We start from the raw sequence: 17,502 nt of genomic DNA, 5'->3' as shown, positions 1-17,502 counted from the left end.
TTTTGTTCACTTAAGATTTAGTTTTATTTTAGAGGGAGAGAGAGAGAGAGCACGAGCAGGAGGGGCAGAGGCTGAGGAAGAACAATTTCAAGCAGACTCCACGCTGAGCCCAGAGCCCCACTCAGGACTCGATCTCACAACCCTGAGATCAAGGCCTGAGCCGAAACCAAGAGTTAGTTGGTGGCTTCACTGACTGTGCCACCCAGGCCTCCAGATCTGAAGTTTTCTAACTGAATTTACCCTTCAAGTGCACTTTGGTATAAAGATAATGTAATTAATAATTATAACAGAATGCAGCGGGTGCTAGTAAGATCTGGACAAAAGAAGGCTTAGGCAGTAGCTCTGAGCCTAGAGAGGGGACAGCTCAGAGGAGGGGACATCTGAGCACAGCCTGGAAAGATGGCTAAGTAAGCAAGCAGACGAAGTTAGAAAGAGTATTCCGGGCAAAGAAACAACACCCTGAAAGTGTGAAGGGTTAAATTATAATTTTTCTAAAACTAAAACAACTGGCTATCATGAAAGCTTAAAAAAATATGGGGCGCCTGGGTGGCGCAGTCGTTAAGCGTCTGCCTTTGGCTCAGGGAGTCATCCCAGCATTCTATGATCGAGCCCCACATCAGGCTCCTCCGCTAGAAGCCTGCATCTTCCTCTCCCACTCCCCCTGCCTGTGTTCCCTCTCTCACTGGCTGTCTCTCTCTGTGTCAAGTGAATAAATAGAATCTTTAAAAAAATAAAAAATAAAAAAAAATAAACCCATGTCATTGAATAAACTCATAAATAAACCCCTTTTATTCAGCTCATTGGTTAATAATGAGGAAATCGGTAACATGTTAAAAACAATTCAAACATGATCTTGGTTTATAGAAAATTCTATTCTCTGCTGGACAATATTCATTTGCAGTGCAGTGAATAGGATACACCTGCATTATCACCAGTTTTGGACAATTTCCTTTGTATCCTGCAAGTCAAGCAAAGGTATACACCTCTGTAGTGTCTGTCCGTCCCCCGGGGATCTGCTAAACAACCCCAGCACCCCAGTGAAGGGACGCACTATAATCTCTGGTCCATTTCCAGGTCTTGGATGGTTTTCCCCTCAGCAGATATGGAAAACTTACTGCTCATACAGGAAAACATTTGGAGTTCCTTATAAATAGTAGGGAAAGAAGAAGGAAGTCATAAGATATAGTCTGACCGAGCAACTGGACAAAAAGAAAAAGACATTACATGCTTGAACTGAGCAATGGGCTAAGGGTTGGGAGCCATTTTGACAGCCAGGTCCATAGCTCTGTAGAAACAATAAAACGCAACCTCACAAACGTCACAAAACTAAACTTGGAGCTCATCACGTAGCAGCTGTCTCTGACTCCCTGTTCTGACCACTCACTCGTCAGATGCCTGACACAGAAAGACCTCAGCAACCAGGGAAGAAGGATTGTTCTCTCAATATGGTTGATAGTGTTGTCATAACTGTCGTTTGGGTAAGGATACTAAACTTCTGTTATTTCAGTGACATGAATTGGGCACCATTCCTTTGGCAATCAGCAAGCATATAAAAGTCTAGAGAAAGGAACAGCCTGGATAGCAGGCCTTCGACCTGATCCCCTTCCAGCCAGGCAGTACTGTGCATCGAGACCGGCTCTATGCAAGGGGCAGTTGGCAGTGGAAGCTCGTCTGGGGCTTACCCCTCTGCATGCGGGGCATGAGATGGAACCAGCCAAAGCCGACGCCAAGGAAGATCGCCTCAGAAAGGTACTTGGAAGGCTCAGAAAAATTAAAGCACTGGGGACACTGCAATGATACACGCACTACTGACCAAACTAATCTTAACTTGGCAGAAAGATGTGAACAAAAATTGTGGGAAAATCTGTACAAATATCCCAGGTGCAAGTGAGAAACAGAGCTCTACAAAGTTCAGGAATTGTATAAAGCAGCTGGTAGGTTACCAAAATGGAAGAAAGATATGGGCACTAGGTCAATGCCTCAAAAGGATGGTGAAAAGGGCTCACAGTCCTGACGCCATACTTTATATAGAAGACCCATGGTACCCCTTGGAGTTTGAAGTTAGAAAGAAGTTCACAACCAGGACCCTGGGAAATGTAATCATGGATCTGGAGGATCTTAAAAATGGAAAGCCCTTAGCGACCTGAGCGCCCATCACAGAGGTTCCCATCTTACTGATGAAACCATCTGGCAGCTAGACCGGGACAGGCCAAGAGGCAAAGGGCTAGCTAATAAAGTAATAAGGAAGGTCAAATCCATGAATAATTTAAGTCTAAAACACAACAAACTCTTAAGACCCCAGAATCCCCATCCTGAGGATTCAGGAGAATATGATAACCCCTGGGGGGGGATTATCACAGCAGACCTATAATTATAAGGACGAAAGTATTTGATTATAGCAATGGACAAGGAAAACCCATGGAAGTAGCAGAGGATAGAGAATACACTCGTGCTGAGCTTCAGAAGGTTAGAACGCATTTCTGTCAAAAACATTTATCTGATGTAGACTGGTTGCTCCATGCATGGAGCTCAGTCATTGTACAAATCTCTAGTAGTATCCTGGACCGATGATATAATAACGACAAATAATGATAAGGGGCAATTCAGACAAGGAAAGGAAAAGTTAATACAGCATTTAAGGGACCAGGGATGGACTATTAACGATGCAAAACATCAGGCCCAAACACTCATTGCAAATTTCTAAGAATTCAGTGGTCTTCGGAAGGAAGGAAGGTGCCAGATAAAGGAAGAGATGAAATACAAGCAATAGGGCCACCGAAAGATAAAGCAGAGGCACAGAGACTTATAAGCCATTTAGGATCTTGGAGGCAAGCACGTACCGTGCTTCAATGGGATTTTAAACCCATATACGAAATAACTACTAAAGCACAGATTGTGAACGGACAGAACAACAACCGGTTTTAAATACGTTAAAGGATTTCATTAAGACATTTCAAACCGTACGCTACCCAGCACCGGGAACACCATTAAGAACAGAAATATCAACGAGTAGAGAATACGGTACACAGTCCCCGTAGACAAAGAAAGACACAAGGCTAATTTTCTACTGGTAGGATTTTGGACTACAACGTTCCTATATTCAGAACCTAAATATTCAATACCTGAAAAATATATATGATTGCTCTATGAAGCTTTAATGGGAAACCAAAAATAGTAGTGCAGAATCATATACATTTGCTCCGTTGGATAAAACTGAGCCTGGAAGAATTGACAGGAATTCAAATTGATTTGAAATTGCTAACTTGGAAATGATACATCCAAGGAAGGGACGCCTCTTTCTAGGGACACCTCACCAAGGAGATATGTAAGACTGAAACAGACTTGTGGGAATTCATTCCGAGGGAAGGGCAAATGCACACTTGAAACCTAGGGAAATGGGGCCCACCCTGCTCTAAAGGTCTATCAAATGCCTGGATTACAAACGGATTGGCCTCCACAGTCTCTGGAAAACAGAATGGACAGCTGCAGCGTTGAGACCCTGAGACAAACTGATCCTCAGAGAGAAAGGTAAGACTCATTGGACACAACGTGCGGAATTATTTCCAGTAGTACTGGGTGTAAGAAAAGCAGTAGAGGAGAACCAGGCGCCAGATATATTCTTACTGACTCTTGGGCAGTAACAAATGGAATAGCCCTAGGGTCTGGAAAATGGAAAAAAAATTATTTTAGGGGTGCCTGGGTGGCTTGGTTGGCTAAGCGTTGGACTCGTGGTTGGGTAAACTCAAGCCATGATCCCAGGTTCGTGAAACTGAGCCTTGCATGGGGCTCTGTGCTTAACCTGGAGTCTGCTTGAGATTCTCTCCTCTCCATCTGCCGCCCCATCAAATAAATATCTTTTTTTTTTAAAGAAAGAAATTTCTTCTGCCATTTAAAAAAGATGGCAAAGAGTATGGTCAAGAGAATAATGGGAACAATTAGATACAGCCTCAGTGAGAATGAAACATGTGTTACACACTTGTTCGCACATAAAAGATAACACAGAGGTCTCAGAATATAATAATGAGGTTGATGCATTGACAGAAAATACTAAGGCAATAGAAAAAAAGGAAGGATTGTCATCAAAATTAAAAAGGGATAAGGAAGGATGGAGACACACATGGCCACCAAGAATATTACACAGAGAGGGATGGAAAATGAGAGGGACCTAAAGTACCACCACTGAAATTAAAAAAGCAGGGAAACCAATATCACAGAAATAAGGAAAAAACAGAAAGACTAATAACCCCACACACAGAATTATGGGAATACATAGAAAGCACATACAGGAACACATGCCTTAGATAAGTGGTTCCCTGAAAGAAATCGTAGGGCCAGTTGGCAGGACATAAAAAGAGCGTTCCCAGGATGCCCCCACGTAAACAGATGGTAGGTAAAAGCAGGCACACAGCACCAACAGACACACAAGCCCACCACGTTCACTTTCACTGTACAAAGAGACTGTCGTGGGACTACTAAATCACAGCTCTCAACAGAAACAGGCCTCTAGCATGGTAGACATACATACAGCATTAGGATAGCGCTGGCTGCCTCTAGCCCTTCAGCTCACGCAACAATCGGGGCTCCCGAGTCGTGGGCAGCTCCCTTCGGAGCACCAGGAAGAGCAGAACGTGATCCGGGAACTCATTTTACAGCCACTTCGGTTACAAAGCTCTGTGATCCATGGGACTTACGATGGAATCGCCATCTAGCTTACAGCCCTACAGTCGCTGGATATATAGGGAGAGCGAATGGATCATTAGAAAGAGAATTAGGACTGATAGAAAAGCAAGGAAGTTTTCAACAGGCCCTGGATGTAGCTTACTTTTGCAAAGTCAAAGAGACAGATTAGAAAAAGGTAGTCCTCAGAAGATGTCAGACACCCTATTAACTTATCTTCTTTCTTTTTGACTTAATTGACTTCTTATTAGATGTGACTTCGAGTTGGAGTCTGTACTTAAATCCTTACTGAAGTTTGCTTGATTCAGTTTAATGCACACATCTTGTTGTGATGTGATTTTTATCTTACATGGTTGGGATTTTATTGCTTGTGTTTGATTTCTAGTGAACACTTGATTGAATTACCTAAAGATGTCCTTCTTCTGTTCCCAAGCTAGTACAGCTCTCCTGCTCTAAGACATATTCGATTCCTGCATGACCCTCACAGAATTTGCCATGAGGAACCATGGGGTGAAATGTAGAGAGCAAAATGGAGTCTCTCACGTCAAGTGGGACCCTGTGTCAAGCAGGGGCCTGTGTCAAGCCGTGACAAGTAGTTCAAGGCACGGCAGCTAGGAGATATTCCCTGGGACCAGTGTCAGCTGACACCCCAGAACTGAGAAGGAGCAGAACCAGGGGAGATCTGCAGGGGCCTGAGACCCTCATTCCCTTTAGAAAGGGGAGGACTTGGGCAGCAAACTGTCAGACTCTTCAGACCTTAACCCTCTGTGTTGGACCACTTAAAAAGCCAACTGCCCCCGATTGGCTCTGCCCCATTGATCTCCAAACAGAACCGAGATCCTTCCGTGCTTGAACATAAGAAGTGAGTGCCCAGAGCTGACCCAGATCTGACCGCGGCCTTATCTCAACTGTGCGCCCACAGACTGACTTCAAGTTTGGTCGTTAACTTACTACACCCTCTGTTATCTGCGTGGTTCTGTGGTTTGTCTGGTGTCCTGCTCTGTGTGCTGCGTAAGAAGCCAAGTTGAATCACATGGTGAAATGTCATCGAGTTTGGAATGCTGAACCTGCTTATAACTGTGCTTTAACTTTGCTCTATGATTGACTAAAGCTGGCGTTGTGGAAAGACACAACTAATGTGACCCCTTCATAGCAGGCTCATGACACAACCGCCCTTCAGTCCATCAGCCTATGATTCCTTGATATTCAGGAATTCTTAGCTTGAGCTTTGAGGACCACCAAAGTTTTTGGAAATCCCAACGAGTTTCTATAAATGCCAGTATTTCTCTATCTAATCCTGATGACTAGTTCCCATTCAACGAGAGAATCAGGAGACTAGACGCCAGGATGCACTGCCTCTAATACACGTTTGAAGAGAAGTTCTGGGTGTAAACTGAACATTCGGACTAAAACAGAAAAGAACAATTCCCCCGCCCCCCCCCCCCCGCCCCGTGAAGGTGAAGTGAGACGGAGTCACGTACGGGGCATCTGATGGCGCAGCTGGTAGAGCAGGTGAATCCTGATCTAAGGGTCATGAGTTCGAGCCCCACGTTGGGGGCAGAGTTTACTCCAAAAGAAAAATAAATAAAGTCACTTATGTCCAGGGGGTTTAAAATGGAGCAGGGAGGCGATTGAGGAGGTGGCCCTTCCGCACACCCTCACTGGGTGGAGTCAGGATTCTGAACTGGGCCAAACCAAAAAGACTCTAACGACTGCGGAACCCCCGCAACTTGCTGCCGTTAACTACCGGCCTTTGCGCAGCGATCCCCACAGCAACCAGTGATGTGCAGACCAGATTAGTTTTCTGCCACCAACACAATCAAACTTCTCTGTAAACAAGGTGTAGAAGCATTCCCCTTGGGGCGCCTGGGTGGCTCACGCAGTTAAGGGTCTGCCTTTGGGTCCTGGGATGGAGCCTGAAGTCGGGCTCCCTGCTCAGTGGTTTGTCTGCTTCCCCCCTGCCCCTCCCCCAGTCAGACTGGCGCGCTCTCTCTCTCTCTAAAATAAATAAAATCTAAAAAAAAGAAAGAAAGAAAGAAAGAAAGAAAGAAAGAAAGAAAGAAAGAAAGAAAAAAGCATTCCTCTTTTCTGTCCAGAAACCCTGTTCTTTGGTCTCTAGTGGGACACTATTTGGCTTGTGTAATAGGTATACAGGAAATTAAAATTCTTGATCTCAAATAAAAGCATTTGCTTAATTATTGTCTCCTTACACTTTTTGGTTGACACCTTCTAGGTTCTTTTATTACCTCTGTAAAAGAAGAGCTTGAGAAAAGAAAAAAAAAAGTTTAAGAGCGTATATCCCGGGTATTTTGGAGATATACAGAAAAACTGAGTCAAATGGCCCAAAATGGCTCAAGCCACCATCTTGAATACCATCTTCAGCTAAAGAAAAAGTAAAGTGTTGGAACGGGGGTGGGGAGGCCAATTATGGGAGGTTACCAGGAAAAGCCCAGCAAAGGATGGTTCGGTTTGTTAGGCATACCCTAATTAAGTCAATGCCTTCCCATTGAAAAGGGTTTCTTTTTCTCTTTCTTTCTTTCTTTCTTTCTTTCTTTCTTTCTTTCTTTTTTTCTTTCTTCTTTCTTTCTTTCTTTCTTTCTTTCTTTCTTTCTTTCCTTGGTAAGAGTTTCTTCTGATTTGTAGACTCATCCTCCTCTTTCTGGCACTAAGAGGGAGATACACTTCCAGTGGAAATTTCCTTTATAAATGTAAATGTTCCTCTAAGGAGGCTAACTTCCGCTCTGGTTTAGAGCTTCTCCTGTGTTTGTGGTTTCTTCAAAATCATCCTTTTGCCTGAGAGGTAACATTTGCAGTGGCAAACTCTGCTCGCCTTCCTGCCTCTCCGATACTAAGGTGGCCCAGGGAGAGACTCACCCAAGGCGGCTTGGCTAGAAGCAGCTTTGAAGAAATGCGCTGATGGAAACACGTTCAGCTTCTCACTTTATCCACACCCTGCGCCTTTGACAACACACTCTCCCCTCTCCATGAAGATTCCACAGTCCACAGCTCCAGAGCTGGGTCGTTGTGTTTTTTGTTTTTTCCACTGAAGTTCTCATTGAGCATAGCCTAGCCGGCTGGGCACTTGTCCCGGAAGTTTTTCAGAAGGTGAATTTAGGGGCTAGAGTTGACCATCTCCTGGTAAGTTCACATTACCCTTCTCCAGTGTGACCCCTCCCAGGGCCTTAACTTTCCTCTGTACCCAGCAGTGAGTCTTTGATGTAGGACACCTTTGCTCCGGGCTATTCTCAGAGTGAACTTTAGGTGTTCTGGATGAGAAGACACAGGAACAGGTTCACGTAGGAGGGCTGTCCCCCACCCCCCGGGCTCCGCATCAGTTGGAGTGCTGGACCTCTCACTACTCTTCCCTTCTTCACCGCCGCAGACCGCCCGGCTCTCTGCTCTTCAGATCCACATACGGATGTCCTCGACCAGTGAAACCTGAGTGTTGGATCTGAACGGGGTGAGTTCAAATCAGGGTTGGTGCTGAGGATGCTAGAGGGGAAAGGCCCAGAAACACTGGAAGGGGCCTCACTGAATTTCTAGATGGCAGGGTTAAGACTGGAAAGTGAACCAATTTGTAGGAAGCAAAGACCTGAATTCAACAGTGGATTAACACCAGGGATACAGTCTCTCCCCACAACCCCTCCACCCCTACTCCCACTTCCTTCCCCATCTTCACAAGCATAATACATTGAAGCAGCTTGAATCCTGGTCTTCTATCCTGGTTAGGACCTTTGGGTGAGGTATAGGGTGGCCCAGGTGTGAATGTGCCTATCTGTCTTCTGTGACTGATAGAGCACCTGACATGATAGAGGACAGAAAAAATTTCCTTCTATCCTTCAGGATTCTTCCACCTAGTTTAAGATATAAGTTGACACAAGAGGGGCGCCTGGGTGGCTCAGTAGCTAAGCGTCTGCCTTCGGCTCAGGGCATGATCCCGGCGTTCTGGGATCGAGCCCCATGTCAGGCTCTTCTGCTGGGAGCCTGCTTCTTCCTCTCCCATTCCCCCTGCTTGTGTTCCCTCTCTCGCTGGCTATCTCTTTCTCTGTAAAATAAAAATTTAATCTAAAAAAAAAAAAAAGGTGACACAAGACAGATTTAATAGGAGGAAATAAGCAAAGTTTTCTGGACATAGAGGCCCAACCATAAAATTGAGGTTCCAAAGAAGTGACCGAGGCAGGCAGTTTTCATACATTTTAAACAATGAGACAATAGATTTGTGAGGAATTGACAGGACAGAGAAAACAAATGTCTGGGTGTTTTAATTAGTAAGGAATTCCAAGCAGAATCTGGGCTGAAGTAGTAGATTAGAAAAATGAGAGAAAATTTATACAGCTTTCCTGGCTTTAAAATCGCTATCCCTGTGGGTGCCTGGCTGACTCCGTTACTGGACAGGCAACTCTTGATCCTTGGTTTATGAGTTCAAGCCCCATGTTGGGCATAGAGCTTACTTAAAAATGATAAAAAATAAAATAAAATCCCTATCTCTGGTGATAAGGATGTCTTTTATTTCTTAGTGCAGGGAGGGTATCATTCATAAGAGAGACTCAATTTCTGCTTTTGGGGGACAGAAGAGGGTCTCGGTGTCCTCGCACTGGCTCTTTTCCAAGTAGCTTCAATTCAACATAATAAATATGCCACTGGGACACCTTTTGGGGCGGCCTGTCCTGGGTCCCTACAACATTCTCAGAAGTGCTCTCACTTACATCTCTCATTAGATGGTCACGGGTCCATGAGGCAGATATTCTCAGGCCCGTTTGTGAACACAGTGCTCAGAGAGCTGAGAACCAGGTTAGAGATGCCATAGGACCAGCTGCACTCCTTGTGCAATGAGGACAGAGAGCTGGTTTAAGGGGAGACTTTTGCAAACAGATCTATGCCCTCATTATGACCAGAGTAGCTGCTGTGAGGGTAGTTTCAATCTTGTTGTTGATGGAAGAGAACACTATTTCAAAACTGGAGATCCTGTATGACTGCATTCTGCACCACAAATCAAGATGATTTATGATTATGAGAATGAGGTAAATGGCCGCTGAGAAGAATGTGGGTAGTCAGAAGTGACAACAGGTTTCACACAGGCGTTGGGGAAGTGTTCTAAGGAAATCAGGGTCAGATAAACACCATTTTGCAGAATCAATGGAACGGTAGCCTGGGGTTTGAGGGAACCAAAGCCTTCTTGCTTGGAAAATATCACCCAGGTCTTCACCTAACACCCTCATTCCCTTACGTGGGGCCAACCCTTTCCACTTCATGGCCACAGAGTTTGACCTACCAGTTTCTTTTAGAGCCGCGGCCTTCGGAGACTTGATCCGGACTGTTGAACAGTTAGCTAGAGGGTGACGGGCTCCTCAGTGCGGGTGGAAGATTGGGCAGGCGGCAGCTGTCTCCACTTCTCAAAATCAACTTCACCTATTTGGGGGCATTTTGTGTTTGTCTCCCTCAGACTCTAGCATGTTTTCAGGTCTTGTAAAGCTGATTCCTAACGACATAGGAAGCCTCTTGGAGCCCGGGAACAAAGTGGTCAAATTGGGCCAAGAGCCTACGTCGGCAGGAGAGGAATTTCAAGGTGCAGGTCAGCTCTCGAGGCAGTGCCGAGCTAATGCTCTCCTCTCTCTTCCCCGTGGCCCCGCAGCTGGCTCTGCTGACTCAGATGGCGTCCTCCCTAAAGGTCCTAGGCCCTCTCTTGGCCCTGCTGGTTCCCCTCGGCGGGCTGCTCGTCCGCAGCCACAGCCCTTCCTGGAGGGAATTCAGGACACAGCACTTCCTGAGCGCAAGCTGGAAATTCAGCGAATACAAATGCGACGAGCTCATGCGGGAGAGAGAAGCTCCCCAAGACAGGGACCACCACGTCTTCATCTATACCTCTTGGCACAAAATCGAGCAGATCTGCCTCAGGAAGTGGAGAGACCATTCCAGAAATGTGTACGTATGGGCCCAGCATCCCTTCAGAATACTCCGGTGCTACCAGGAGGGTAACGGGAAGAGCTACCGAGGGCACAGCAGCTACAGCTACGTGGAGTTCCACTGCGGCGGGGACGGGCACGTGGACGGCATAGAGGACATCCAGGTGTTAGACATCAAGACATAGAAAGTCTTCCCACACCCCCAGGCTCGAGTAGGGTGTCCAGTGCTGCCCACGTGGGAGCCCCTGCCTCCGTCAACAGCCCTTGTACTCTCTCCTTTGCATGGATGTGCCCGTGTTTTCCGCCTACGTAAGAGTCATGCCTCATCACACGCTTTCCTCCTGTCAAAACCACCTGCATGGTTTCTCTGCGCGAATTCCCTTGTGCGCTCGTTCATCTGATTTGCTCTTGCAGTTTTGTAAGATTAAGCTCTATGGCTTCTCTGTGGCTTCTCTGGTTTACTGAACCAGGGATGTTCCTGACATTCATTCTCCTTATACCGACCCGAGCAGAATGGTCCCCGCTTCCCTAAATAAATGGTATCATGCCAATGTGTATGACAGTCATGTATGTTATGTGTTGTGTGATTGGTGCAGGTGTTCCAGGGTGCGTGATGCAGATTATGCTTGGATATGATGTATGCAGAGTGTAAGGTTTAAGGTGCGTGTCCTTGGTCTCCTTCCTTAAACGTGTCTCTAAGCAAACGCACGCATTTTAGATAGGCGAAGGCAGTATGTTTCCCGAGGAATAATAAACTAAGTACAAGATAAAGGTAGAACTGAGATTATCTGATATTAATAATTTTCACTAGGCAGAGATACAGAGTGGGATATGGGGCTTTAAAATGGAACCTTCAAGAATGGGTCTAAAGACTTATATTTTGTTGGAGGAAAGAGGAAGTAAATTGCAGAAGGAAAAGTTGAGGACACAAGTAAGTAACGTCCATGAGAATTCGGTTTGCTAAATGGGGAAGAGAGATACAGAGAAAGATAAACCTTGGCTTTCGCCTCGAGCAGGGATGGGGAGCAGGAACGCGAAACATTCAAGTACCTTGTGTTCTTTAGCCTCCTGCACTGTTGAATGACTCCGGTCTTGAAGCAGTTGGAGAAAAGTCCAAGGGCGCAACATTTTCAGGTAGGTGGCTGCATTCCTAGTCCCAGATGTCTAGCCCAAAGAGTAGCAAGGAATGTGGGTCGGTCAGCACGTTCCAAGAGCAGCTGCTCAGCTTTGCAATTTCTCAGTGCACCTGGGGCCGAGCAGACACTGGGGGGTGAGGACCTATAGTGAGTAACCAAAGACACAAGAGGTTAGTGTTGAACCAGCAGTTCTGTATCATTAATCAATTTACAGATGAGCAATACTGATTGTTTTTCTCAGTTCATAAAAGCTGCTTCAAAATGTATGGCGTGGGGCACCTGGATGGCTCAGTCTAAGTGTCGACTCTGGATGTTGGCTCAGGTCATGATCTCAGGGTCATGAGATCGAGGCCCACAACCCGCTCTGTCCTGAGCGTGGAGCTTGCTTCTCCCTCTGCCCCCTGCCCCCTACTCTCACATGCTGTCTATCCCTCTCTACAACAATTAAAACAAAAACAAACAAACAAATAAAACCAAAATGTAGGGGCATCTCTTGTGGTAGCATAGTGTGGATGCCTATACTTATTTTCCAGAGTGCTCTATTCTGGTCTCCCACAGTAAGTTTTCACAACGACTTCATTCTAAACGGTCTAAAAATTCCTTGTATTAAAGGGTTAAAAGATGGTATGAATACCATAGGGAAGGAAAATGGATTTAAGCACAATGAATAGAATAGATTTGTGGTGCTGCTTGGGTTTTCGCACATCCACTTTCCCCATTTGGATAGCGACTGATCTTTTCCTTTCAGGAACTATCCCTCCCCGCTTGTGTACAGTATTGGTGGGATTAACCATCAAGGTTTCAAATCCCCTCTACTAAGTTAATTAACGGTCATGGGATTCAAGCTAGGCCAACCAGACTCTTTCCTGTAGGAGACCAGAATGTACTACCTAAAAAGATGGCTCTTAGGCACAAACATGATTTTGGGGTGATTATTTTGATAAACAGAAGACAAGGGAGAAGCTCTGAAAGCAGCCTATAAATTACGTAGTTACCAGTAAGGGACATTTATCATCATAGAGAACATCTCTATTCCTAAGGGTGTTTCCCTCTGTCTACTGACAAGATCACGATGACTGTAAATCACCAGAAACTCTTACCAATGGCGAAGGCACAGCCCTAACCCTGCATGACGGACCTTCCCTTTGTTTACCGCGCCTTCCAGGATGGAGCCTGCCTCCCCACACTCTCCTTCCTTTGCTTTAGCTGAGGATGGTCTGTTCGCCCAAGGTCTCACCATCTCTTTGAGTGACTCTTCCTGATGTGAAGAACAAATCAAAAGTAATGTAGAAAGAAAATTAAATTTCCTTACGACGTGCAGCCCACTGACAAACACTTGGGACAGGCAGAGTGACTTTCTTCTAAGAGCTCGGCTGCCTCAATGTTAAATCTTGCTAGAGGAAACAGGAAACCTTAGCCTGACATTAGCCCAACCCCCAGGGTCCTGTCAGTCCCCTTTAACATACAAAAATCCCTTTGGACACTTCCTTTATGTCTGCCCCATCCAGGTTATCGGTTAGCAAGCATCCTCCAAGCCCGCGGCCCCCTGATATTCATCTGAAGGGTCTCATGACTCATGCTGTACTGGACAGTAGTAAATGAGCTCATCTGAGCGCCGCTAGGCCTGCAAGGTCCTAAAACCCTTGCCTCCGAATTCCTTGGAGACTTGGGCTATCCCTAACCGCACCCCAACTTCAAAGTGTAGAATCAGCCAATCCTCACAGCCGCACTGCGGCTCTTTCTGCCCACGGGTCCTGTCCCAGGATATTAATAAAATCACCATTTTTGCACCAAAGACGACTCTAGAATTCGTTCTTGACCGTTCGGTCCTGGTCCCCAGCATCCCACATTTCACACCAATCCCTGCATCGCTCCCATGCATACATGACCTATCCATGCTAACAAACTTCTGTTGGTTTTTCTCTTGTTAATCTGTCTTATGTTGTAAAGGCCATAGCTGAGAAGGAAGGAGAGAGAAAAAGATTGCTTCTTCCTCTTCACTCTTCTTAGAGTCTGAATCTCGAGCAGTGATGCAAGTGATGTGGGAACAAGGCCAAAGAAAAACTTAAATTTCCGTACGTCCTCCAGTGCATTGACCAGCGCTTGAAACCGCTAGAGGGACATTCCTGTGGGATCTCAGCTGCCTCCATGTTGACAATTTGTTAAGGACAAAAGGCCATCTTAGCTCAACATTACCCCAACCCCCCAGGATCCTGTAAGTCTACCGTCATATACAAAAATTCCTTTGGAATCTTCCTTTGTCTCTTCTCCCCAAGGTATATATTGGCAATCATCCCCCAGGCATATGGCCCACCGGTGTACATCCGAAGGGTCTCGTGACTAGGGACCAATTAGACAGTAATAAATGACCTTTTCATAACACTAGTGAGTCCCCTCAAGGTCCTGGAAACTTTCCTTCCAAAGTTCCTTAGAGACTTACCCTCTCCCTAACCCCCTCTCAACTTGAAAGTAGGTCATGGGCCACTCCTCATGACCCCAGTGCAGCTCTTTCTACCCACGGGTCCTGTCCCCTGCTTTCATAAAACCACCTTTTTGCACCAAACATGTCTCAAGATTTCTTTCTTGGCCATCAGTTTCAAACACTAACATCTTTCCCACGTCATCTACGTGGAGGGTGATGCACCCCAACACCATGAAGAAAGACGGTCCTTCACTAGTTTGCCTACCCCCTTACCCTAGGGAGCTCCTTATCTGGCTCTTCCTCTGTCTCCTTTATCATATCCGTAGGAAACTGGTCAACCATCAGTGTTTCCTTGAGTTCTGTGCGCCACTCCAGCAAAGTAATGGAGCGGGCAAGGGAGTTGGCGGAAGGTCAGATTCATAGCCAGGCAGTCAGAAGCGCAGGGGACCAGCTGGACTTGCAACTGGCAGCTGGACTGGAGGAGTCTTGTGCGTTTGTGGTGTGTTTTCTCCTAAAGAACTGAAATCATGGAGCGTGAAACACTAAAGCCTGAGGGAAGGAAGCACTCAATGGGTATCAGGAAGTCATAATTTCCTCACAACTTCTTTGAGGAAGTTATCGCTTCTTCTTTGTGCCTATAAGTAGACTTGATCTTCCTGTGTCTGCAGGGACACTGGCTTTAAACAGTGAGTTGGAGAGCGTGGGTCTCATCCACACCAGGCACGAGCAGTGCACTAGGTTCCCTGTCCTCTGTCCTGGGGCTTGGAACCCTTCCCTGCTGCACGCACCGCACGCGGCGCTGGCCTACCTGGCAGAGGAACAGCAGACCAAAGCCTCTGAGCCTGGCACTCACCACTGCCTCTGTTCTCAGCGGGAGCCCCAGCAGGAGACCTGGTAAGAGCAGAAGCCTGGGGGCTGGGGAGGGTAGAGCCGTGAAGATGGCCAGAAGGTCCAGGTCAAATAGACGGGGGAGAAATATTCCCGGAGGGAGGAGGGAAGAGACGAGGTTCTGGACCAGTAAGCACAGGACAAAGAGAAGAATGGGATCTGCCAGTCGGAGGAACAGTCATCTTACCTCACATTCCTCCTCCCTGAGCTTCGGGTCCTTCAGAGAATTGTGAGACTCAAGTTAGAAAGAAGATGATGCGAAAAAGTAGAAAAGGACCAATGAAATCTTAAAAGATCTAAATGGTTGTTGATGAGGCAAGAGAAGGCTAGCTGAGGAGGACAAAGCCGGAACTGACACCCCACACCCACCCCCCACCATGGGGTGGACGTGACATTCCTCAGGCAGTCCCGGCTGCCCTAAAGGGCAAAGAAATAGTTCACCTATAGACACCACAATCCTGCCAAGACTTAAGTCTCCCTCAGTTTCCCAATGTCTTAGCACTTTCCAAGAACCAAGCCTTTCTATCAATTACTTAGCTTCCTGAAGGGAAAGTAGATACAATGAAATATCCTTCTAATCTGCAGCCTCCAGGAAGTTCCCAACCGTCTTAATGTTCATGCCTTGCTAGAGGTCAAAACCACCTTCCCTAGACAATGGCAAGGCCTCTGTACCTTGGGAGTCTTCTTTAACATATGCAAGTATTATCTCAACCTCCCTTTTTCCTTCCCTTCCCCCAACCCCATAGTCTCTCATCAGCCACCCCTCACAAGCCGGGGCAGCAGCTCTTCCTGCCCACGGGTCCTGTCCCCGTGCTTTAATAAACCACCAATTTAGCACCAAAGACGTCTCAAGAATTCTTTCTTGGTCGTCGGCTCCAGACCCCACCCCACTGAACCTCACCTATATTCCACAACCTCATCAGGTGTGAATAATTTTGCTCTTATGGTTTCTACTACTGCCCTTCTCTCATTTTCTTTCCTCTTCCTACACAGATGATGCTGGATCTTCTGGGACCCTTTCCTGTCCTCCTGTTGCTGCTGGGATCATGGGCGGCACTGCTTCCCCCTGGTGCTTGGACTCAACCCCCCACCAGGGTTCAAAAGTTTATAATTCAGCATTTAAGTGCAGGTCCTGTCCAATGCAACATTGCAATGCGTGCTGTCAATAATCTTAACCAGACCTGTAAGGATCAAAACACATTTCTGCACGACAACTTCCCAAATGTGACTGTTACCTGTGGTTGGCCCAATAGGAATTGCAGGAATGGCCAGAATAACTGCCACCAGAGTACATACGCTGTTGGCAAGACTCACTGCAATCTCACTGGAGGGAGATTCCCCAACTGCAGCTACAGGACTACTCCCCAGCACGGGTTGTACATTGTTGCCTGTGACCCCCGTCAGCGAGGCTACCCTCCCAATTGTCTGTTTCCTGTACACTTAGACTAAGACTAAAGTTTCCATTATGTTCCTTCTTACTCGCTGCAGGCTCTCTCATGATCTCTTCTGCCTTTTCTTTTTCCTTTGTTGACTTCCATGGTTCCCACAGAAGAAAGAAGGAGGGGAGTGGGAGAATTACAGGGCCAAGGTGCAAGACCAGAGTTGGGCACAAAAACAAATAGGATTCTTTTCTGCTCTGGAGCTCTGCGCGTTTTGAAGGAAGGCACTAGGGAAGAGGCAAAGAAAGACCCAAGCCCCCTATTGTTAACCTTGGAACTTCTGCCAAGCTTTGTTGCATTGTGTTCACAGCAATAAAATCACTTTCTGCTGCATCGTAATGACCTTGAGTGTGTGTGTTTCGGATCGCTCGCATGTCTTTGCCGGCCTGGGGCCATCTACACTGCATTTGCCGACATTCTCAGGGGAACTAGTTGGGCCCAGGTGACCTTTGAGGTTATTCAGCAACCCAAGTCTTCTGCCACTTGCCCTTCACGGTTCACGGTGTCCCTGGGACTTTGGAGCAAGAGTGTCCGTCCCTTCAAACTCTGCTCATGGCTTCGACATATCTCCCTTGAAACCATGGTCTATGTTTATTTGGCGGTGGCACAGAGAGCTCATGGAGTGTGCAAAGTACTTTCACACACAGGTTCTAACCCTGACAACCGATGCCTTTCCTATTGGATTCCGTATTTCATCAGATTTTTAAAAATGATTTTTATTTATTTATTTGACAGAGAGGGAAAGAGAGCACAAGCAGGGGGAGCAGCAGGCAGAGGGAGAGAGAAGCAGGCTCCCCGCCGAGCAGGGAACCCAACGCAGAGTTCGATCCCGGGACCCTGGGATCATGACCCAAGCCGGAGGCAGACACTTAACCAACTGAGCCACCCAGGTGCCCCAGATAACGTTTTAAATATAGGAGTAGTAGGGATAATAATCCACTGTAGCCTTACAGTCACTTCTCCCATGATCTATTGGAATGCAGGAAGAGAAAGCGCAGATCAAGGGGGAAAAAAAAGCACTGGGGAACTAAAAACAT

At 46.5% G+C, this 17,502-nt stretch overlaps 2 protein-coding genes and 1 long non-coding RNA gene across 3 annotated transcripts; all 3 read left to right on the top strand.

Moving 5' to 3' along the window:
* The first annotated feature begins 10,188 nt into the window (after positions 1–10,188).
* Positions 10,189–10,929, top strand: LOC123783928 (epididymal secretory protein E3-beta-like). Its single transcript, XM_045784926.2, has one exon. It carries the CDS (start codon positions 10,277–10,279, stop codon positions 10,763–10,765), a length of 489 nt encoding a protein of 162 aa, XP_045640882.1. The 5' UTR covers positions 10,189–10,276; the 3' UTR covers positions 10,766–10,929.
* Positions 10,930–11,261: 332 nt separating this feature from the next.
* Positions 11,262–14,872, top strand: LOC148107081 (uncharacterized). The gene is made up of 3 exons (XR_015723094.1): positions 11,262–11,714; positions 13,667–13,931; positions 14,807–14,872. It is a non-coding gene; the product is annotated as an uncharacterized LOC148107081 (long non-coding RNA).
* Positions 14,873–14,875: 3 nt separating this feature from the next.
* Positions 14,876–16,804, top strand: LOC148107080 (ribonuclease K3-like). Its single transcript, XM_087859083.1, has 2 exons — positions 14,876–15,032; positions 16,020–16,804. The coding sequence occupies exon 2, from the start codon at positions 16,020–16,022 to the stop codon at positions 16,473–16,475; it is 456 nt and encodes a 151-aa protein (XP_087715209.1). The 5' UTR covers positions 14,876–15,032; the 3' UTR covers positions 16,476–16,804.
* The last annotated feature ends 698 nt before the right edge of the window (positions 16,805–17,502 follow it).

This window comes from Ursus americanus, chromosome 35, assembly GCF_024610735.1.
Source record: "Ursus americanus isolate L20-20 chromosome 35, mUrsAme1.1.p, whole genome shotgun sequence".
Lineage (NCBI taxonomy): Eukaryota > Metazoa > Chordata > Mammalia > Carnivora > Ursidae > Ursus > Ursus americanus.
Note: the sequence above shows the minus strand (reverse complement) of the source record. Positions and strands in the feature narration are given on the sequence as shown.

What these genes read in the sequence shown, in the direction of transcription:
- LOC148107080 (XM_087859083.1), top strand. Translation starts at nt 16,020, where the DNA reads ATGATGCTGGATCTTCTGGGACCCTTTCCTGTCCTCCTGTTGCTGCTG.
- LOC123783928 (XM_045784926.2), top strand. Translation starts at nt 10,277, where the DNA reads ATGCTCTCCTCTCTCTTCCCCGTGGCCCCGCAGCTGGCTCTGCTGACT.